At 38.1% G+C, this 13,857-nt stretch overlaps 1 protein-coding gene across 1 annotated transcript; it reads left to right on the top strand.

The window, feature by feature from the left end:
- Window positions 1-2,978: 2,978 nt before the first annotated feature.
- On the top strand, window positions 2,979-11,706 carry LOC140946762 (uncharacterized). Its single transcript, XM_073395873.1, has 5 exons — window positions 2,979-3,279; window positions 4,076-4,738; window positions 5,428-5,706; window positions 8,445-8,678; window positions 10,281-11,706. Exons 1-5 carry the CDS (start codon window positions 2,985-2,987, stop codon window positions 10,619-10,621), a joined length of 1,812 nt encoding a protein of 603 aa, XP_073251974.1. The 5' UTR covers window positions 2,979-2,984; the 3' UTR covers window positions 10,622-11,706.
- The last annotated feature ends 2,151 nt before the right edge of the window (window positions 11,707-13,857 follow it).

Here is a 13,857-nt window from a genome sequence, read left to right as displayed (position 1 = left end):
GATCAGTTTCCTGGAAAATGGATACCCTCTTCTAGACCCAAACTCTCCGATTTATATACCCTATCCCAGGGTATACTGCTTGAAAACCATACCCTTCATAGCGGCACACCTATATAGCCCATATATGGCAGTACTTTTGAGCTTCAAATCGAAAACTTGAAGCAAGTTTGATGTATTTTAATGTGATATGACAAGCACAAACTGAAAGCACTCCATCCTTCTACATCAGAAATAAAGAGTGATTTTAGGCAACTGCTATTTGTCTCTTCGAGCGCAGTAATGAAAGCTATTAAATTCTGGCCTGAGTTTTAAATAAAGGGTACAAGCTAATGGCAACTTTCCACCGACCATACGAAAACGAAGACCGATTGCGAAACATCTAGTATGTGATTTTTTTGCGTTGGTGATCGAAGAAACAAAGCACTCGTCACAAGATGACGACTGGTCGCGATCATTACAAATATAAGATCGGCGAATAGTCTGTTACCTGATGTCTGTGTGTGTGTTTTTTGTTTGTTTGTTTTCTTTTGTTTGTTTTTTTATTGTATTGTTGTTTATTTATTGGTTTTAGTTTTAGTTTTAGTTTTCTTTTTTCTTCTTTATGGTTAGAGAAAAAAAAAACATTTTTGAGGTGAAAATCCGATAAAAGGCTGGCGCCTCTTCCTAGATTATCCTAAATCTTTGAGAAAAAAAAAACAAAACAAAAAAACAGTAGTTTCTCTAGCAACCTTTGTGGCATTACAGGTGTGGTATGGAATCCCTAATGAAAGGGTTCCCAAGTCTCCACTAAAATAGTGGGTAAGTTGGGGAGGGAGGGTGTGTGTAAATAAGAGTGTTGTAGGCATAAAAACAAATAAAATTGGTTAATAGTTAAATAGTTAGAAAAAGCACCAATATTGAGCGACCAACAACTGCAATGCACCCACGTCCAACACAATACACAGTGCAAAATAAAATAAAAGGAACTGAAGGGTTAATATATAATATAATATAAAGTTAAGGACCTTGAAGCGAGGGAAACAGGTTTCTAGGGCAATTATCCTAAATTCTCACGTTTTCAGGCTCTTGGCTGGAATCGTGTATACTGACACAGCTGTGCACCTTTCATAATCACTGAGGAGTTAACACTCATTATCAACCAAGTAATAAACCGAGGCACCTGAATAAGCAAGAAGAAAACACAAAGTCTCTAATTACTTTCATTTACAAGTTAAAGATAGCCTACTTATTTAATTGAAAGGAGGTGATCAAGTAAAAATATTTAAGATACTTTAAAGGAACAAAGAATATAATCTCAAAATCACTGCTCTATCGAGAAGAATTTGCACATTTAGGTCGAAACATTTTTTTACGTTTTACGTAAATAGGTCAATAATAATATATTTACTAAAAGCGAAGCGGCTATTTTTAATATTAAGTAATTATCTTACTGGGCATGCAAGAAAACTTTTTTCAATCATTAGTTTTTTCTTTTTCTCTAGGACAACTAGTAGCAACTTATGTCCACAAATTATATCACGGATTGTATTTTAACAAAGTTCTATTTTCATTGAAAAAATGTAGATGTCCGTGGCTGCACAGACTTCCTCGCCAAAGCTTGGATAAAAAGGTAGTAATAATTTCAGAACAAATAACCATAAATTATTATAAAGGGTCCATATTCTAATTCAAGCGTTTGTTTTTCTTCTGTATTTTGGAATCCTAATTACTTGAAAACTTATCGTTGCTGCGGGCTAATTTTAGACTGCAATTAACTAACTTCTCCTTCTCTCTCTCGTTTTACAGGAGAGCTTTAAGGGTTTACGTTATTACCCTCTACTAAAGTTTTAGAATGTGTACCAATATGCTTAAAGAGGTCCTTAAAATACGGTACCTATGCAAGATTAAAATTGCATTAAACCTGAAAATAACTACCCAAACGTTGAAAGAAGGAGTGAATAAGAATTCATGAATTCGCTACCCTTTGCTTGAGCCGAAGCCTGAGAAAGGTTATTATGGACCTTAAGCAACGATGACGACGACAACGACGGCAGTGAAAACGCCACTAAAAAAAATGAATTTGCGTTCTTTCAAAGTTAATCGCGTCTATTTGGACCCTCCCAATATGCCAAATGCAGGAGACTTTTCGTGGAGTTGAATTCGTTAAGAATTTATTCAAGTTCAAAAAGAGGAAGGAAAATTCGTCGTCGTATGTCCACGTCCTCCATAAAACGTCAAATTAGGAGGTTTCACGTAGTAGTCGTGCAGTGGACGTCAAAGAAATGTACTAAAAAGCGTGATGCACGTCAGAGCTGTTGTTTTGATCATTAAACTTATTGTTTTTTAAAGTTGTCGTCGTCGGCGTCGTAGTTGCTTAAGCTCCTATATCCTTTCAGGCGCGTGGGGCCTCACCGTATCTGTTCTGTTATAATCTGGTTTCGTAAAGAGAGTGAAAAACCAGTGGTTAACAGAGTTCTTATTCAGACTGAAATAGACTACAAAATTAAAAAGCGTATCATCCATCTTGATGAAAATTATTTCTGGATCATGAAAAAAAAAAAACAGAAATCAATCAGTAAATATAAATACTGAATTTTTTTCCGCTTTTCACCCGCTATTGAGCACGTTTTACTGGAACACGAAAATGCAAAAAGGAAAAAGGTCAATTAGGGACAGACCATAATTATAGAGAACTCGCATGAATTCGCGTTAGCATTTCCTTTGTATGAATTTTTTAGGCTAGTGCATGAATACTTTTTGGCGTTACTTGGCGTGCATGAATTTTTTTCATTTAGAGCGGTTTCCCTTACACGAATATTTACTCCTTTTCGTACTTCACCTTCCCCCTCCCCCATAACGTAATTTTTTTTATAACCGTCCGTGCCATCCCTTATGACACTGCTTATAAAGCCTTGTTTTAACCTCAATCGTGATGATATGTTTTTTAAGGATCAAGTTTTACTGGCAAGTTTCCCACTTACCTCCGTCTTTGACAAGCTGCAGAAATGAAATCCTCGAACTCCTCAGAATCTCGTCGGCTCCTTGATTTTGTTCCGTCGCTTAGACCATCGTTCCTTTCTGTTGTATTAGTTTTTGTCTGCGGATGTCTCTGGGTGAAGAATGAAACAACAAATGAACGGTTGATCGGGCTGGAATCTCGCATCAACCTTTTCCCCTGCGTTCAGAGTGTCGCGACTGAAAATCCTGACAGGATATCTCTTTCACCAACAGAAGCTGCAGCAACAGATCTTGATAAGAAGGTTCAGACACATGTATCCGAAAGGATCGGTTATACATCAGGTAAAATCATCGATTCAGATGTTATTTTGATGCAGATAGAGCTGAGTTTATCCTCTTTTGATTTAGGCATATAGGCTTTGATAGTACGAGTTTGCGCTTACATACGGGATCTTTGGATATTTCATGACAGAACTGAATTTTAACTTCAACTAACACTGTATGAACCCTTTTGTAATACTCTCACTCTTTTGTAATACTGCTTAGATATTCATTACGCCACCTATACTGTTAAAACAGTAAAAAAATTTAAGGTGTAAAGATGTTGAATTTACGGCTTAAGTGCTGAACGACTCGCAAGATACGGCCATAAAGCTTCATAACACAAAACATTATCGCTTATATGGTAGACCATATAGAATGGCAGAGGAAGCTCCCTGAGCATTTAGGGTGTGCTTCCAGAACGTGCATGACAGTTTTCCATAAGAGCTTTTTTAAGGTTGAGCACGGATGGCGTGACAAAAGGCAATAGTGCATAGCATTTTTTTCCCTTTTATCTGTTTGTTTTAAGAGCTTATTTCTTGAAGGAAAAGAAAATTTTTTCAGCACTGTGTGAATCAAATTGATAAAAGGGGTAAGGGGTTGGACCTCGGGGTGGAGAAGATTGGGGACAAATTAAAAAGTTACGGGTTCCAATGTGTTAACCTTGTTGTTGAACGCAATCTCTGAAAAGCTTAATTTTGTGTTAGAAATGCCAACCTTATCATTTATTCGTTCATTCATTTGTGTTCTCCCTTATTTATTTTAAATATTAATTAGCATGGATATTTAAAAATTTCTTAATTTTACTTACCTGCAGCCAGCCCGTTACCAAAAAGGGCATACGCAACCATCCGGCTAAGAAGGCGAAGACATGTTCTAAATGACTCTTCAACTAGTGTCACCATACATGAAGTGAGAAAAGAAATCACAGAACAGTTTGAACAACTTATGCCCACCAAGTACTGTAAGTCAAGTGACAAAGTCTGTCCTGCAGGTCCCCCCGGATATCCTGGTCCCACTGGAGCGAGGGGACCACGTGGCAGGAGGGGACCAAAGGGAAAGAAAGGTCCTCAAGGTCCCATGGGACCTCCTGGAAAATCCGGAAAAACAGGAATAACTGGTCCTGCAGGACCGAGAGGAGAAAAGGGAAGCAGTGGAGAACCTGGGCCAAAAGGCATGCCGGGACCACCTGGAAAGCCTGGAAAATCGATATCTGCTCCACAAGTGATGTTGTCGCCAGCAGAGCAGACACGAGATGAGGGTGGAAATACAGCATTTTATTGCACGGTTGCAGGAAGCCCTTCCCCGGTCGTGGAATGGCAATTTAAGGGCACAAAGCTTCTGTCAGGTGCAAAGTATCTGATTAAAGAAGGAGAGTTGATCGTTAGAAATATGAATTACAGCGATGCTGGACCGTACACATGTGTTGCCAGAAACATTCTTGGATCGTCCGAGGCTACTGGTAACCTGACTGTTCGAGGTAAGCGGAGTACTGTACTTTTGCTATTTCTAGGTTTCTTTGTGTTCCGAGAATGCGAGAATACGAGGTTGAAATATATAAATGGCACTGTTGTTTAATCATGTACTTTTATCTCTTCCTTCATTTTAATTCATCCATTTTTCTAATTTGTTGTTAGCCACTAGTCACCAGTGAAGTTAAACGATTAACCTGAGCCAAGCAAACATAAAGATAATTTTAAGAAATCATGTTTAAGATAATAACAGATGACAACCTTCTCCATGTACGCGAAGGCATAACAACACCATTCTTTCCTTCCTGTTATTTTTTTTATTTTTTGTTATTTTTTTTTTTTTCGTTAATTAGCATTATCGCAAACTACCTCAATACATGGCCATGATGATTTTAGAGTTTGCTTCAAGGTATTTGGGTTAGTCTTCACCTTCAATATGTTATATTATAAACATTTCTTACATATTTCTCACATATCTTTTTGAGTCGTTTCTTTTGCTCCCAATACGTACTTTTCGGTTATCTTGTTGAACGTTTCGTTAACAAAGTTTCTAAGTAGTTTTCTAGCTAGATGTGGATTAGGACATGGAGACTGACAGGTTTCTTGGAAAAGAAAAGAATTATGTCACAAATTTAAAGTCCAATTAATTAATCTGTTTTACTGTTCATCATGGTTAATTTTCAGCTCTTGTTTTTAGGTCTTCCAATCTTCATAAAAGTTCCACCCTCACTTGCTACACCAGTACAAGGTTCTAAGTTTCAAGTAAGTTGTCAAGCTGAAGGATTTCCCCGCCCTATGATAAATTGGACTAGAGTAGGAATGCCCTTACCTGCTGGAAAGACAAATATCGACCAAGGAACACTTACCATTAACAACCTGAGTCCTGCTGACAACGGGTTTTATGACTGCGTAGCTACTAACGTGATGGGAACAAAGAAGAAAAGAATCAACTTAGCAGTGCAAGTGTATCGTTCAGGTTTGTATTGAAGGCACCGTCTCACTCTGTATATACCTCATTCAATAAAAGGTTGCTTAGGAAATGGGGCACTTATTTAGGTTTGTATCAAAAGTACCATCTACATTTGCCTAAGTAAAAAAGAGAGTTGCTTTGGCAATTGGCGAATGGCAATTGGGCATTCGGCATTTGCATATCCCTCAATAATTCATCTTTTTTGGCCTCTAAACTTTTGCAAAAACCCTGCTATAAATTTCTCCTGGTTATTACAGTCTCGTAAGAGATATTGAAAACAATGCCTGCTGCAATATACTGGATTGTTAGAGGCCTAAGGGGTTTATTATTGGAGATGTGCCAATGGCGAATTGGGAATTAATGTGTTTATGAAATTCACTAACGTACAGTGTTTTGCTTGAATGTGCCAACAATAGATTCCCGTCAAGTGCAATGCCGTTTAGACACTAAAGACGGATTATTCGTCTAAGACGAATAATACATCTTAGACAGATAATTCGTCTAGATGTGAAAACGGAACGATGTTCAATTTAGACGGATTATTCGTCTGATTTTATCCGTCTGTTTATCCGTCTTTTTAACGAATTTTGAGGACGAATTATTCGTCTCGAATTCACACTAGACAGATGAACTCAACCCTTTTTTCCATCCAAACTCGTCTCCAGTGTGTTCCCGCTTTCCAAAAAAACAAAATGAGGGCGAGGTTTTTTTTTTTACTTAAAAACCTGGAACTGGAAAGGGTCCGTACAATCGAGGGATTTGTGGAACAAAACATGGCGTCCAAAGTGAAAGTACTGACACGCCAGAATAAACAGAAATCACAAGGAAAAGGAAAAACGTTCAAAAAGAACACGTGGAGTAAGAGGGAACTTTCTTTTTTTTCTCCAGTATTATCCTCGTTTGAGATGGAAGAGACAAGCCTTGGGCTCGGCTCCAGTCTTAGAAAATTTGCGTGAAAGAAAAAATGGTGTATTAGAGTTTTCTTTTCCTCGACATGAAACCATGGTAATTAAAGCTTTCCACAAATTGCTTGGCAACTTTTTGGCAACTTCTCGTATTTCGAGCAACTTTTTTCGTTTCGGGCAACCTTTTGCATTCTGAGCAATTTCTCCTAGTTACCGTAAAATTCCGAAAATAAGCCCCGGGGCTTATATTTTTCAAAGGCCCTCTTTGAGGGGCTTGTACTCGGAGGGGCTTATCTACGGAGGGAAATTTGCGTTTCAAAATCGATCGGGCTAGCCTTATAGTTGGAAGTAAATTTACCGTTTTTGCTTTGTCTTACTTTGTATTTGAGGGCAATTTCCAAGTAAAAACCCCCGAGGCGGCCTATATTTGGAGGGGCGATTTAACGCAGGGTTGTTTGCGTTACGAGTTTAGGGGGCTTATATTTGGAGGGGCTTATACACGGAGGCGCTTATTTTTCGGAATTTTACGGTATCTTCTAATTCTTAGATATCGGAGCAACTTTTAGTGCTTAAATTGGCCTTTCTTCCATATTTCACAATGTTTTTGTAGACAAATTATGAACTTCCTGCAAAAAAGGAGCCAAATCCTCCCCCTGGAGCAGATCATAGGCGCAAGACACCAGGAGCAGGGCTGCTAGGTCAGCGGTTTTTAGAGAAAATCAAAAATGGTGGACGAAGATTCACACTCGACTGACTTGAGTGTCTTGGGTGAAGAAGGTCATTCAACAATTTTGTTGGATCATTACGTTTTTGTATTATAATTGATCATGAGGACAAAGTTAAAATTGCACAAAAATGCTTTAAGATCTTACTTTTGTTGTACAATTTGCATATTTTAGCATCAGACCAAAAACATTTTTGTTTTTTCGAGCAACTTCTGAGCAACTTTTTGAGAAATTACGGGAAACGTTTTGGAAAATCTCGAGCAACTTCTGGAATTAAAGCCCTAATTGTAATGGATTGGTGACCGCGCCAGAACGTTGAAGGAATGGTTTTCTTGGGTTCATCCGTCCAATGTGAATCCGTGACTAGGCAAATTTAAAATCTTTATCCGTCTCAAATTCACATTAAGACGGAAAATATATTAGACGGATTATTCGTCTCGCCGGATTATCCATCTCTTGTGGGAAAACGGCCATTGCCTACTTACCCTAACAGACTTTATATTAATGCAACTATTCTAATGCAATTTGCCTATCCATAAATCCTTGCGAGCTCTGTTAAACATCACCTCTCTTTGATCACAGGACGAAAGAGTATATGTAACTGGGCGAGATGATCCTCATGATATTGTATAAAAGAGGAATAATATATATTTTAAGTGAAGAAAGTTGGCGAAATGATAAGTATCTCAGGGCAATAATGAATGAATATAGCCTCAGCTGTTTGCTTTCGCTATTCAGCTTAAATAAAACGGGAACTAGAAAGATAATCACGCTTACGAGCCTCAACCATTCGTGTTCTACATCGTCCGTTGCTTGTCACGGTCCGAAAAAGTACAACAGGTCTAAAAGATTAGAATGAAAGCTATTGTCATTGTGTACGTTGGGCTTACCACAATTTGCATTATGCGTCATTACTGGAGTTTTGATCAGTCTAAAACGTGACGCTTTTAATTTCTTCTTAGCAAAACGAATCAAGTTAACGTTAATTTTACGTTTTTCAGTATGGTTATCCTATCTCTTTGCTAATAGCTCAGTGAAAATAAATTTAGTTTCTGTGAAATTTCAAATACTTTGTACCTCATATAATGAAAAATGGTCTTATGTTTTTCCTTAGGTTTGGAAAACTCCGTGATTTTGAGAAACAATAGAAACCACTTGACCTCGTTAAGCAACTGGCTTAAACCTGTGACAAAAAGCGTCAATTCTCTGTGGAAGCGCTGTTGGCGCGCATCTGTGGACGGCTGGGGTGCAAGTACATTTCACTCCCGATGTGACGGCAAGGGCCCGACTGTAACAATAGTAAGGGTGGGGAGGTATATTTTTGGTGGATACACCAGTCTATCATGGGGTAAGTGAGCATTGTAAAGAGACAAGATTTGGTACCCCCTGTGCCGTTACTAGGATTGATTGATATATGCACTGAAGCCAAAATTGCACCCTCTTCAGTTAACCTTGTCCGTCATTCCTGGTTCCGGGGGAGGGGTGCACTCAACATATTTTAGACGGGCAGTTTCCACCCCAAGGTTCAACCCCTTAATTACCCTTTTTGTACATCATTTCCGGAAGAGAAGGTACTCCTGTCGTGCACAGTTGAATACTTAATAAGGACACCAGTATATAACAGACAGTTTCTTTTGTCCTGACGGAAGGCTTACATATATTCCCTAAAATTAACCCGCTTAATAGTTATACGGATACTGTTTTAAACGAACAACGGACGGAAAAATAACCAAGAGGGCGGTAGGGACTTCTACACAAATTCCTAAGCACAAAACAACAAAAAAACCGACATAAGCAAACAAAAAAGTAAACAAGCTAAGACAGGGGAAGTTGAGGGAAATAACAAAATGTTTGCTAACCTGGTTTTCATAAATCCAGGTAGATATACAGTCGAAGCTCTCCTTGCGACCCCTCTCAAAAGCGACTGGCTCTGGTTACGAGAGCTGTTTACGACCACCTTTGTGAAACCCCGTTTGAACTGTTACTTAAACTTTGTAATGAAAAGCTCTCATGTAAGCGACCGCTCCCCTAGGCGACCACGCGACCATTTTTAGGATTACCCGACTGGACTTCTCCTTTATTTTTAAGCTATCGTAAGCGACCACTAAGAGACTTATTCATATACAGTATATCAACACTTTAATGAAACTGCACATTGCGCTAATGGTTCGTTGATACACAGCAGTATTATTGTATTGGTAAAAGTTGAAGGTCATTTCCTTGGCGACCACCAGTTAGACGTTAAGTTAAGCCGTGTCTATATTAGATATAAAGACACTGATTACAAACATAAACTTCTTTTGTTTTCCCTTTACGAGTTGTTAATGAGTTTTTGAAGGTCTCGTAATTAAAAGCGACCAGCTCTAGTGACGACCTCTTTAAAAGTGAAAATTCCGAGGTGGTCGCATACGAGAGCTTCGACTGTAATAAGAAATAAATAAACCTAAATAAAACAAAATTTAAAAGAGACAAATAGAGTATCACAACAAATTACTAATGGCCTTATACAACCAAGGTATCCGGTCTTCACTGTAATGAATTGTGTAAAACTTTTATATAATGCATCGATTATTATCTTCAGTTACTATAGACTCCACATTAGATGGAAATGTTATTCATTACATTTGTTACCTATTTACTGTTTTGATTTGTTTTAACCACTGAATGGGATGATATATGTGGAGGAAAGAACTCAAAAAATCTCATTTCCAGGTGGGAATTGAACCCACGTCATTCTAGGCACTAGTCGAATGCTCTAGCGCACATCTTTTGTTTCGATTTTGTTTTGATGTATCTGGAACTGCATACAAGAGGAGGAGGGTACGAAATGTTCACGAACCTTTATCTTGTGTACAGGGGTCACTGCACCTGACAACTGAGTGCCTTTCGCAAGTAAGTATCGGAACAATGTCCCTAATGACGCTTCTATTCCATCCATACTTTCTCGTAGATTCTGGCTCTCGGTACTGGTACGACTCAAACGCCTTTTTATTCTCACTTGTAAACAAGCCAGGATGGGTACCTGTTAAACTGCCTCAGACGGGGAAAGATAGCTCTAACAGGCGTTATTCTATATTCGATAAACGATCATATGGGCCAACATTCGGAGGAGGATTTGACATTTACATTTCCAACTACGCGTCATCCAACAGAAATTCTAACAGCAACCTTGGCTACACTTACAGCCCACCGAGCGGATACAGCTACGGCAGCACCTTCGCCCAATCATTCCTGGCAGGATCGTACAGCTTCACACCAGACGAAGTAGAAACTTTTTACGAAACAACCTAAATAATATAAAAAACCACATTCGGCTTTTATGTTTGTTTTTTTCTGTTTTGTTGTCTTGCATTATGTGACTAACTAAATAATTATATAATCCCTTAAATCGATTGTCCCAAAAAGCTTCTCAGTATAACTCTTTGCGCCTGTATGAAAAGAGGCTAGGAAATGTTAGAGAACATAATACATGGTTATAAATTATAAATAGCAGTTTGGTTATTAAGTATGTGTTAGGCTCGAATTCAAGCCGCTCTTCTGGAATTGAGCCCACTCTCCTCCCCCCTAACAGGGGAGGTCTGGCAGAAGGGCGGATGTCGAGCTTAGGGATATGTACGCATTAGAATGCAAAACACGGCAATTGCTCCGGAGTTAGCGGAACTGGGAGGCTCGAGCGAATATCCCACGCAAGCGCTTCAGCCCTTTTTCCCCTCTTCGTTTGGTAAAAAGATTTTTCAGAGACTTTTGGATTCTGATTAACGCTTAGTTTATGGGTTATTTGTAGTACTTAAATTTCTACTCAAGAGTTAATTATCTGTTCCATCTTTATTCCATTGTTTCGCCCAGACAATACATCAGATAAAGTAATTAGTAACGTTTAGGAATCCTTTAATTAAGTTGCCCGTCAAACTTCTTTTCCTTGACGGCTCGAATGAGTTTTGTCACGTGAGATGTACGTCTATATTGCAAATAAAATTAGATACTTCAGCGTTTTTACGGTTTTTAAACGGTCACTGGATCAATGAATTAATGGTACTGTTTTTTAAAAACCCTTATTTAGTCTATTTAATTGCAATTTTTGTGTGATTTTAAAATAGATGTAGTATTTGAACTTTTGTGTCGTGAAATCTTTGTACGATTTTTTTAGACCAAAAAAGCACCCTATTCATTCTAGTCAAGTTTCATCGACAGAGATGACTATATGTTCGGCGATATAGAGTGACTTACATTGCCATTTCGGAACATAAAAAAGATGATTTTAAAAAACGTTATAGAGAGAGGATTCTGAAGTTCAAGGATTAATTAAAATCTACCTTAAAGTAAAATATATGAGAATAAGCAGACTTATTACATTGAGAATAAACAATAGCAGGGCTAATTTTGCAGTATCTACAAACGACCCTCATGCATCCACATAGTTCAGAAAAACCCACAGACACAGTTACTTGCTTCATTCCTCTACAAACGCAGTACTTCAGCAGAGCCTTTTAATTTACATGACGTCATGTCCACCATAATAGTGTCCCACCTCAACACTGTAATTTTCAGGGAGTTAAAATAACTCCTCTAGTGGGGCTAATTTAACTCCTTACAGTGGAGTTATTTTTCTTTGAGTTACTTTAACTCCAAAAAGGAGTTTAAAGAACTCTTTTTCAGGAGTAAAAGTGATCCCAGATATTGAGGAGTTAAAATAACCCCAAAAAAGGAGTTATCCTGTACCTAAAATTTTTACTCCACTTTCAGAGTTAAATTAACTCCAAAAAGAGTAAAAACAACCCATGTAAGGAGTACAAGTAACCCCATTTCGGAGTAATTTTACCTCCAGACTGGGAGTAAAAAGAACTCTTTTTCAGGAGTAAAAATGACCCCAAATTCGGAGTTGAATTAGGAGTTAAAATAACCCCAAAAAAGGGGTTATCCTGTACCTAAAATTTTTACTCCATTTTTGGAGTTATAATAACTCCCTAAAAATTACGGTGAATGAAGCGGCAGCCATATTGGTCCTGTAGGAGTTGAACTCTTTCCTCCTGTCAACACTTCCTTAGGTCGCAATAAATTTGCATAGCTGCTCGCCACGTAAGTGAAAACGCTCTTTAGGTCTTTTTAGCTTTTATATTTTGTTTGCCCAATGTACTGGTTATGGGATAATAGCGCGATTTTCGTACAACCTTGAAATGAAAACGCGCGAACAAAACAGAAACAACAAACGAAAGAAAATAGAGCGATTTGATTGGTTTATCGAACGGATACGAAAGGGCGTGGGTTTTGGTTTGTTAAGCGAAGGGTGAAAAAACTTCACGCCCGAGAACTTTCTAGAAATCAACCGATACTTCGATTTGACGTCATGCAGCAACACGATTTGCCAGTCGAACGATGTCTTCCCCATATTTCTTTGGCGGGAAAACGAAGAGGCCATGTTTTAATCTTTTAATCCACTGGCTGATAAAACAAATAACGAACACTTACCGAAACCATTTTTCAAGGTCATACGAAAATCGTGCTACTCCAGAGAACTGTTTCCTTCACTGAGATTTCGTCTTATTCACGTTACATGTGCTCATGATTTATGAAAAAGACCCCCTATTGAGAAAACGGCAAATCTATAAGTCAGCAAAAGAGGTCTATTTCCTTTGAAGCTAAATTCCCTAATTCGTGTTTTAACAGTTTTGAAAAAACTGCTTCGCCACCCTGTAATCGACCAACAACAAGTGAACGGTCTACATGTGACATCATTGGTCATAACTGTTAGTAATAGTTCTGGAATGCATAACCTGCCTTAAGAAATTACCTACCTGTTGGCTCAGAAAGTAATTAAAGTTTTAGAGTACAGCTTCTTTTCCTACAATAGTTACAATAGAGCTTCGAAAATATTTCTCATGATTTGTAATGACTTTATTATGATATGATGTAATTCAGGTATCGCGTCACTAATAGGTTAATAAGAACTTGACACTCTTCACGCCGGCTAGTGTTCTAAATCGCTACACAATTGCGAGTGTTCAGAGAATTAATACCCTGTCAGTCCAACACGGCTCCGTTTTGACCGTTTTTTCTTAAGTTACTGTTGCATACGAATTGGCCTGCAGATCCTCAGAGAATCAAAGAAACCCACTTTACCTGTAAAAAGATTTGGTGCAAATTTTCAGTTGCTTTAAGCATTTTTAAGTTTTGGTCAAAAATTCTCCAAAGGGATTGGGAAATTGTTCTTTATCAGGAAGAAGGTAAACACCGAATAACTAGACTTCAGTAAAGAACCATCATTATTTCAGTAGTGCAGTCAATGTTCGAGAAGAGATCAAGAATGAAGTTAATCTTGCTACATTGGTTCCTGTCTTGTCTTCTTCTCTATACGTTGGCAGATGCTCACCCAATAATAATAATAATTTAATATTTATATTGCGCAAAAACATGTAAATATGATCAAATACGCATAAAATACCCAGGTATTTTGTTTTCCTTTTAGCTTGATCATGTACCCATCATTACAACACATTCAAAACAGAACAGATCTACATTGAAAATCTCTT

The sequence above is a fragment of the Porites lutea genome, chromosome 8 (assembly GCF_958299795.1).
Source record: "Porites lutea chromosome 8, jaPorLute2.1, whole genome shotgun sequence".
In the NCBI taxonomy this organism is placed as follows: domain Eukaryota; kingdom Metazoa; phylum Cnidaria; class Anthozoa; order Scleractinia; family Poritidae; genus Porites; species Porites lutea.
Note: the sequence above shows the minus strand (reverse complement) of the source record. Positions and strands in the feature narration are given on the sequence as shown.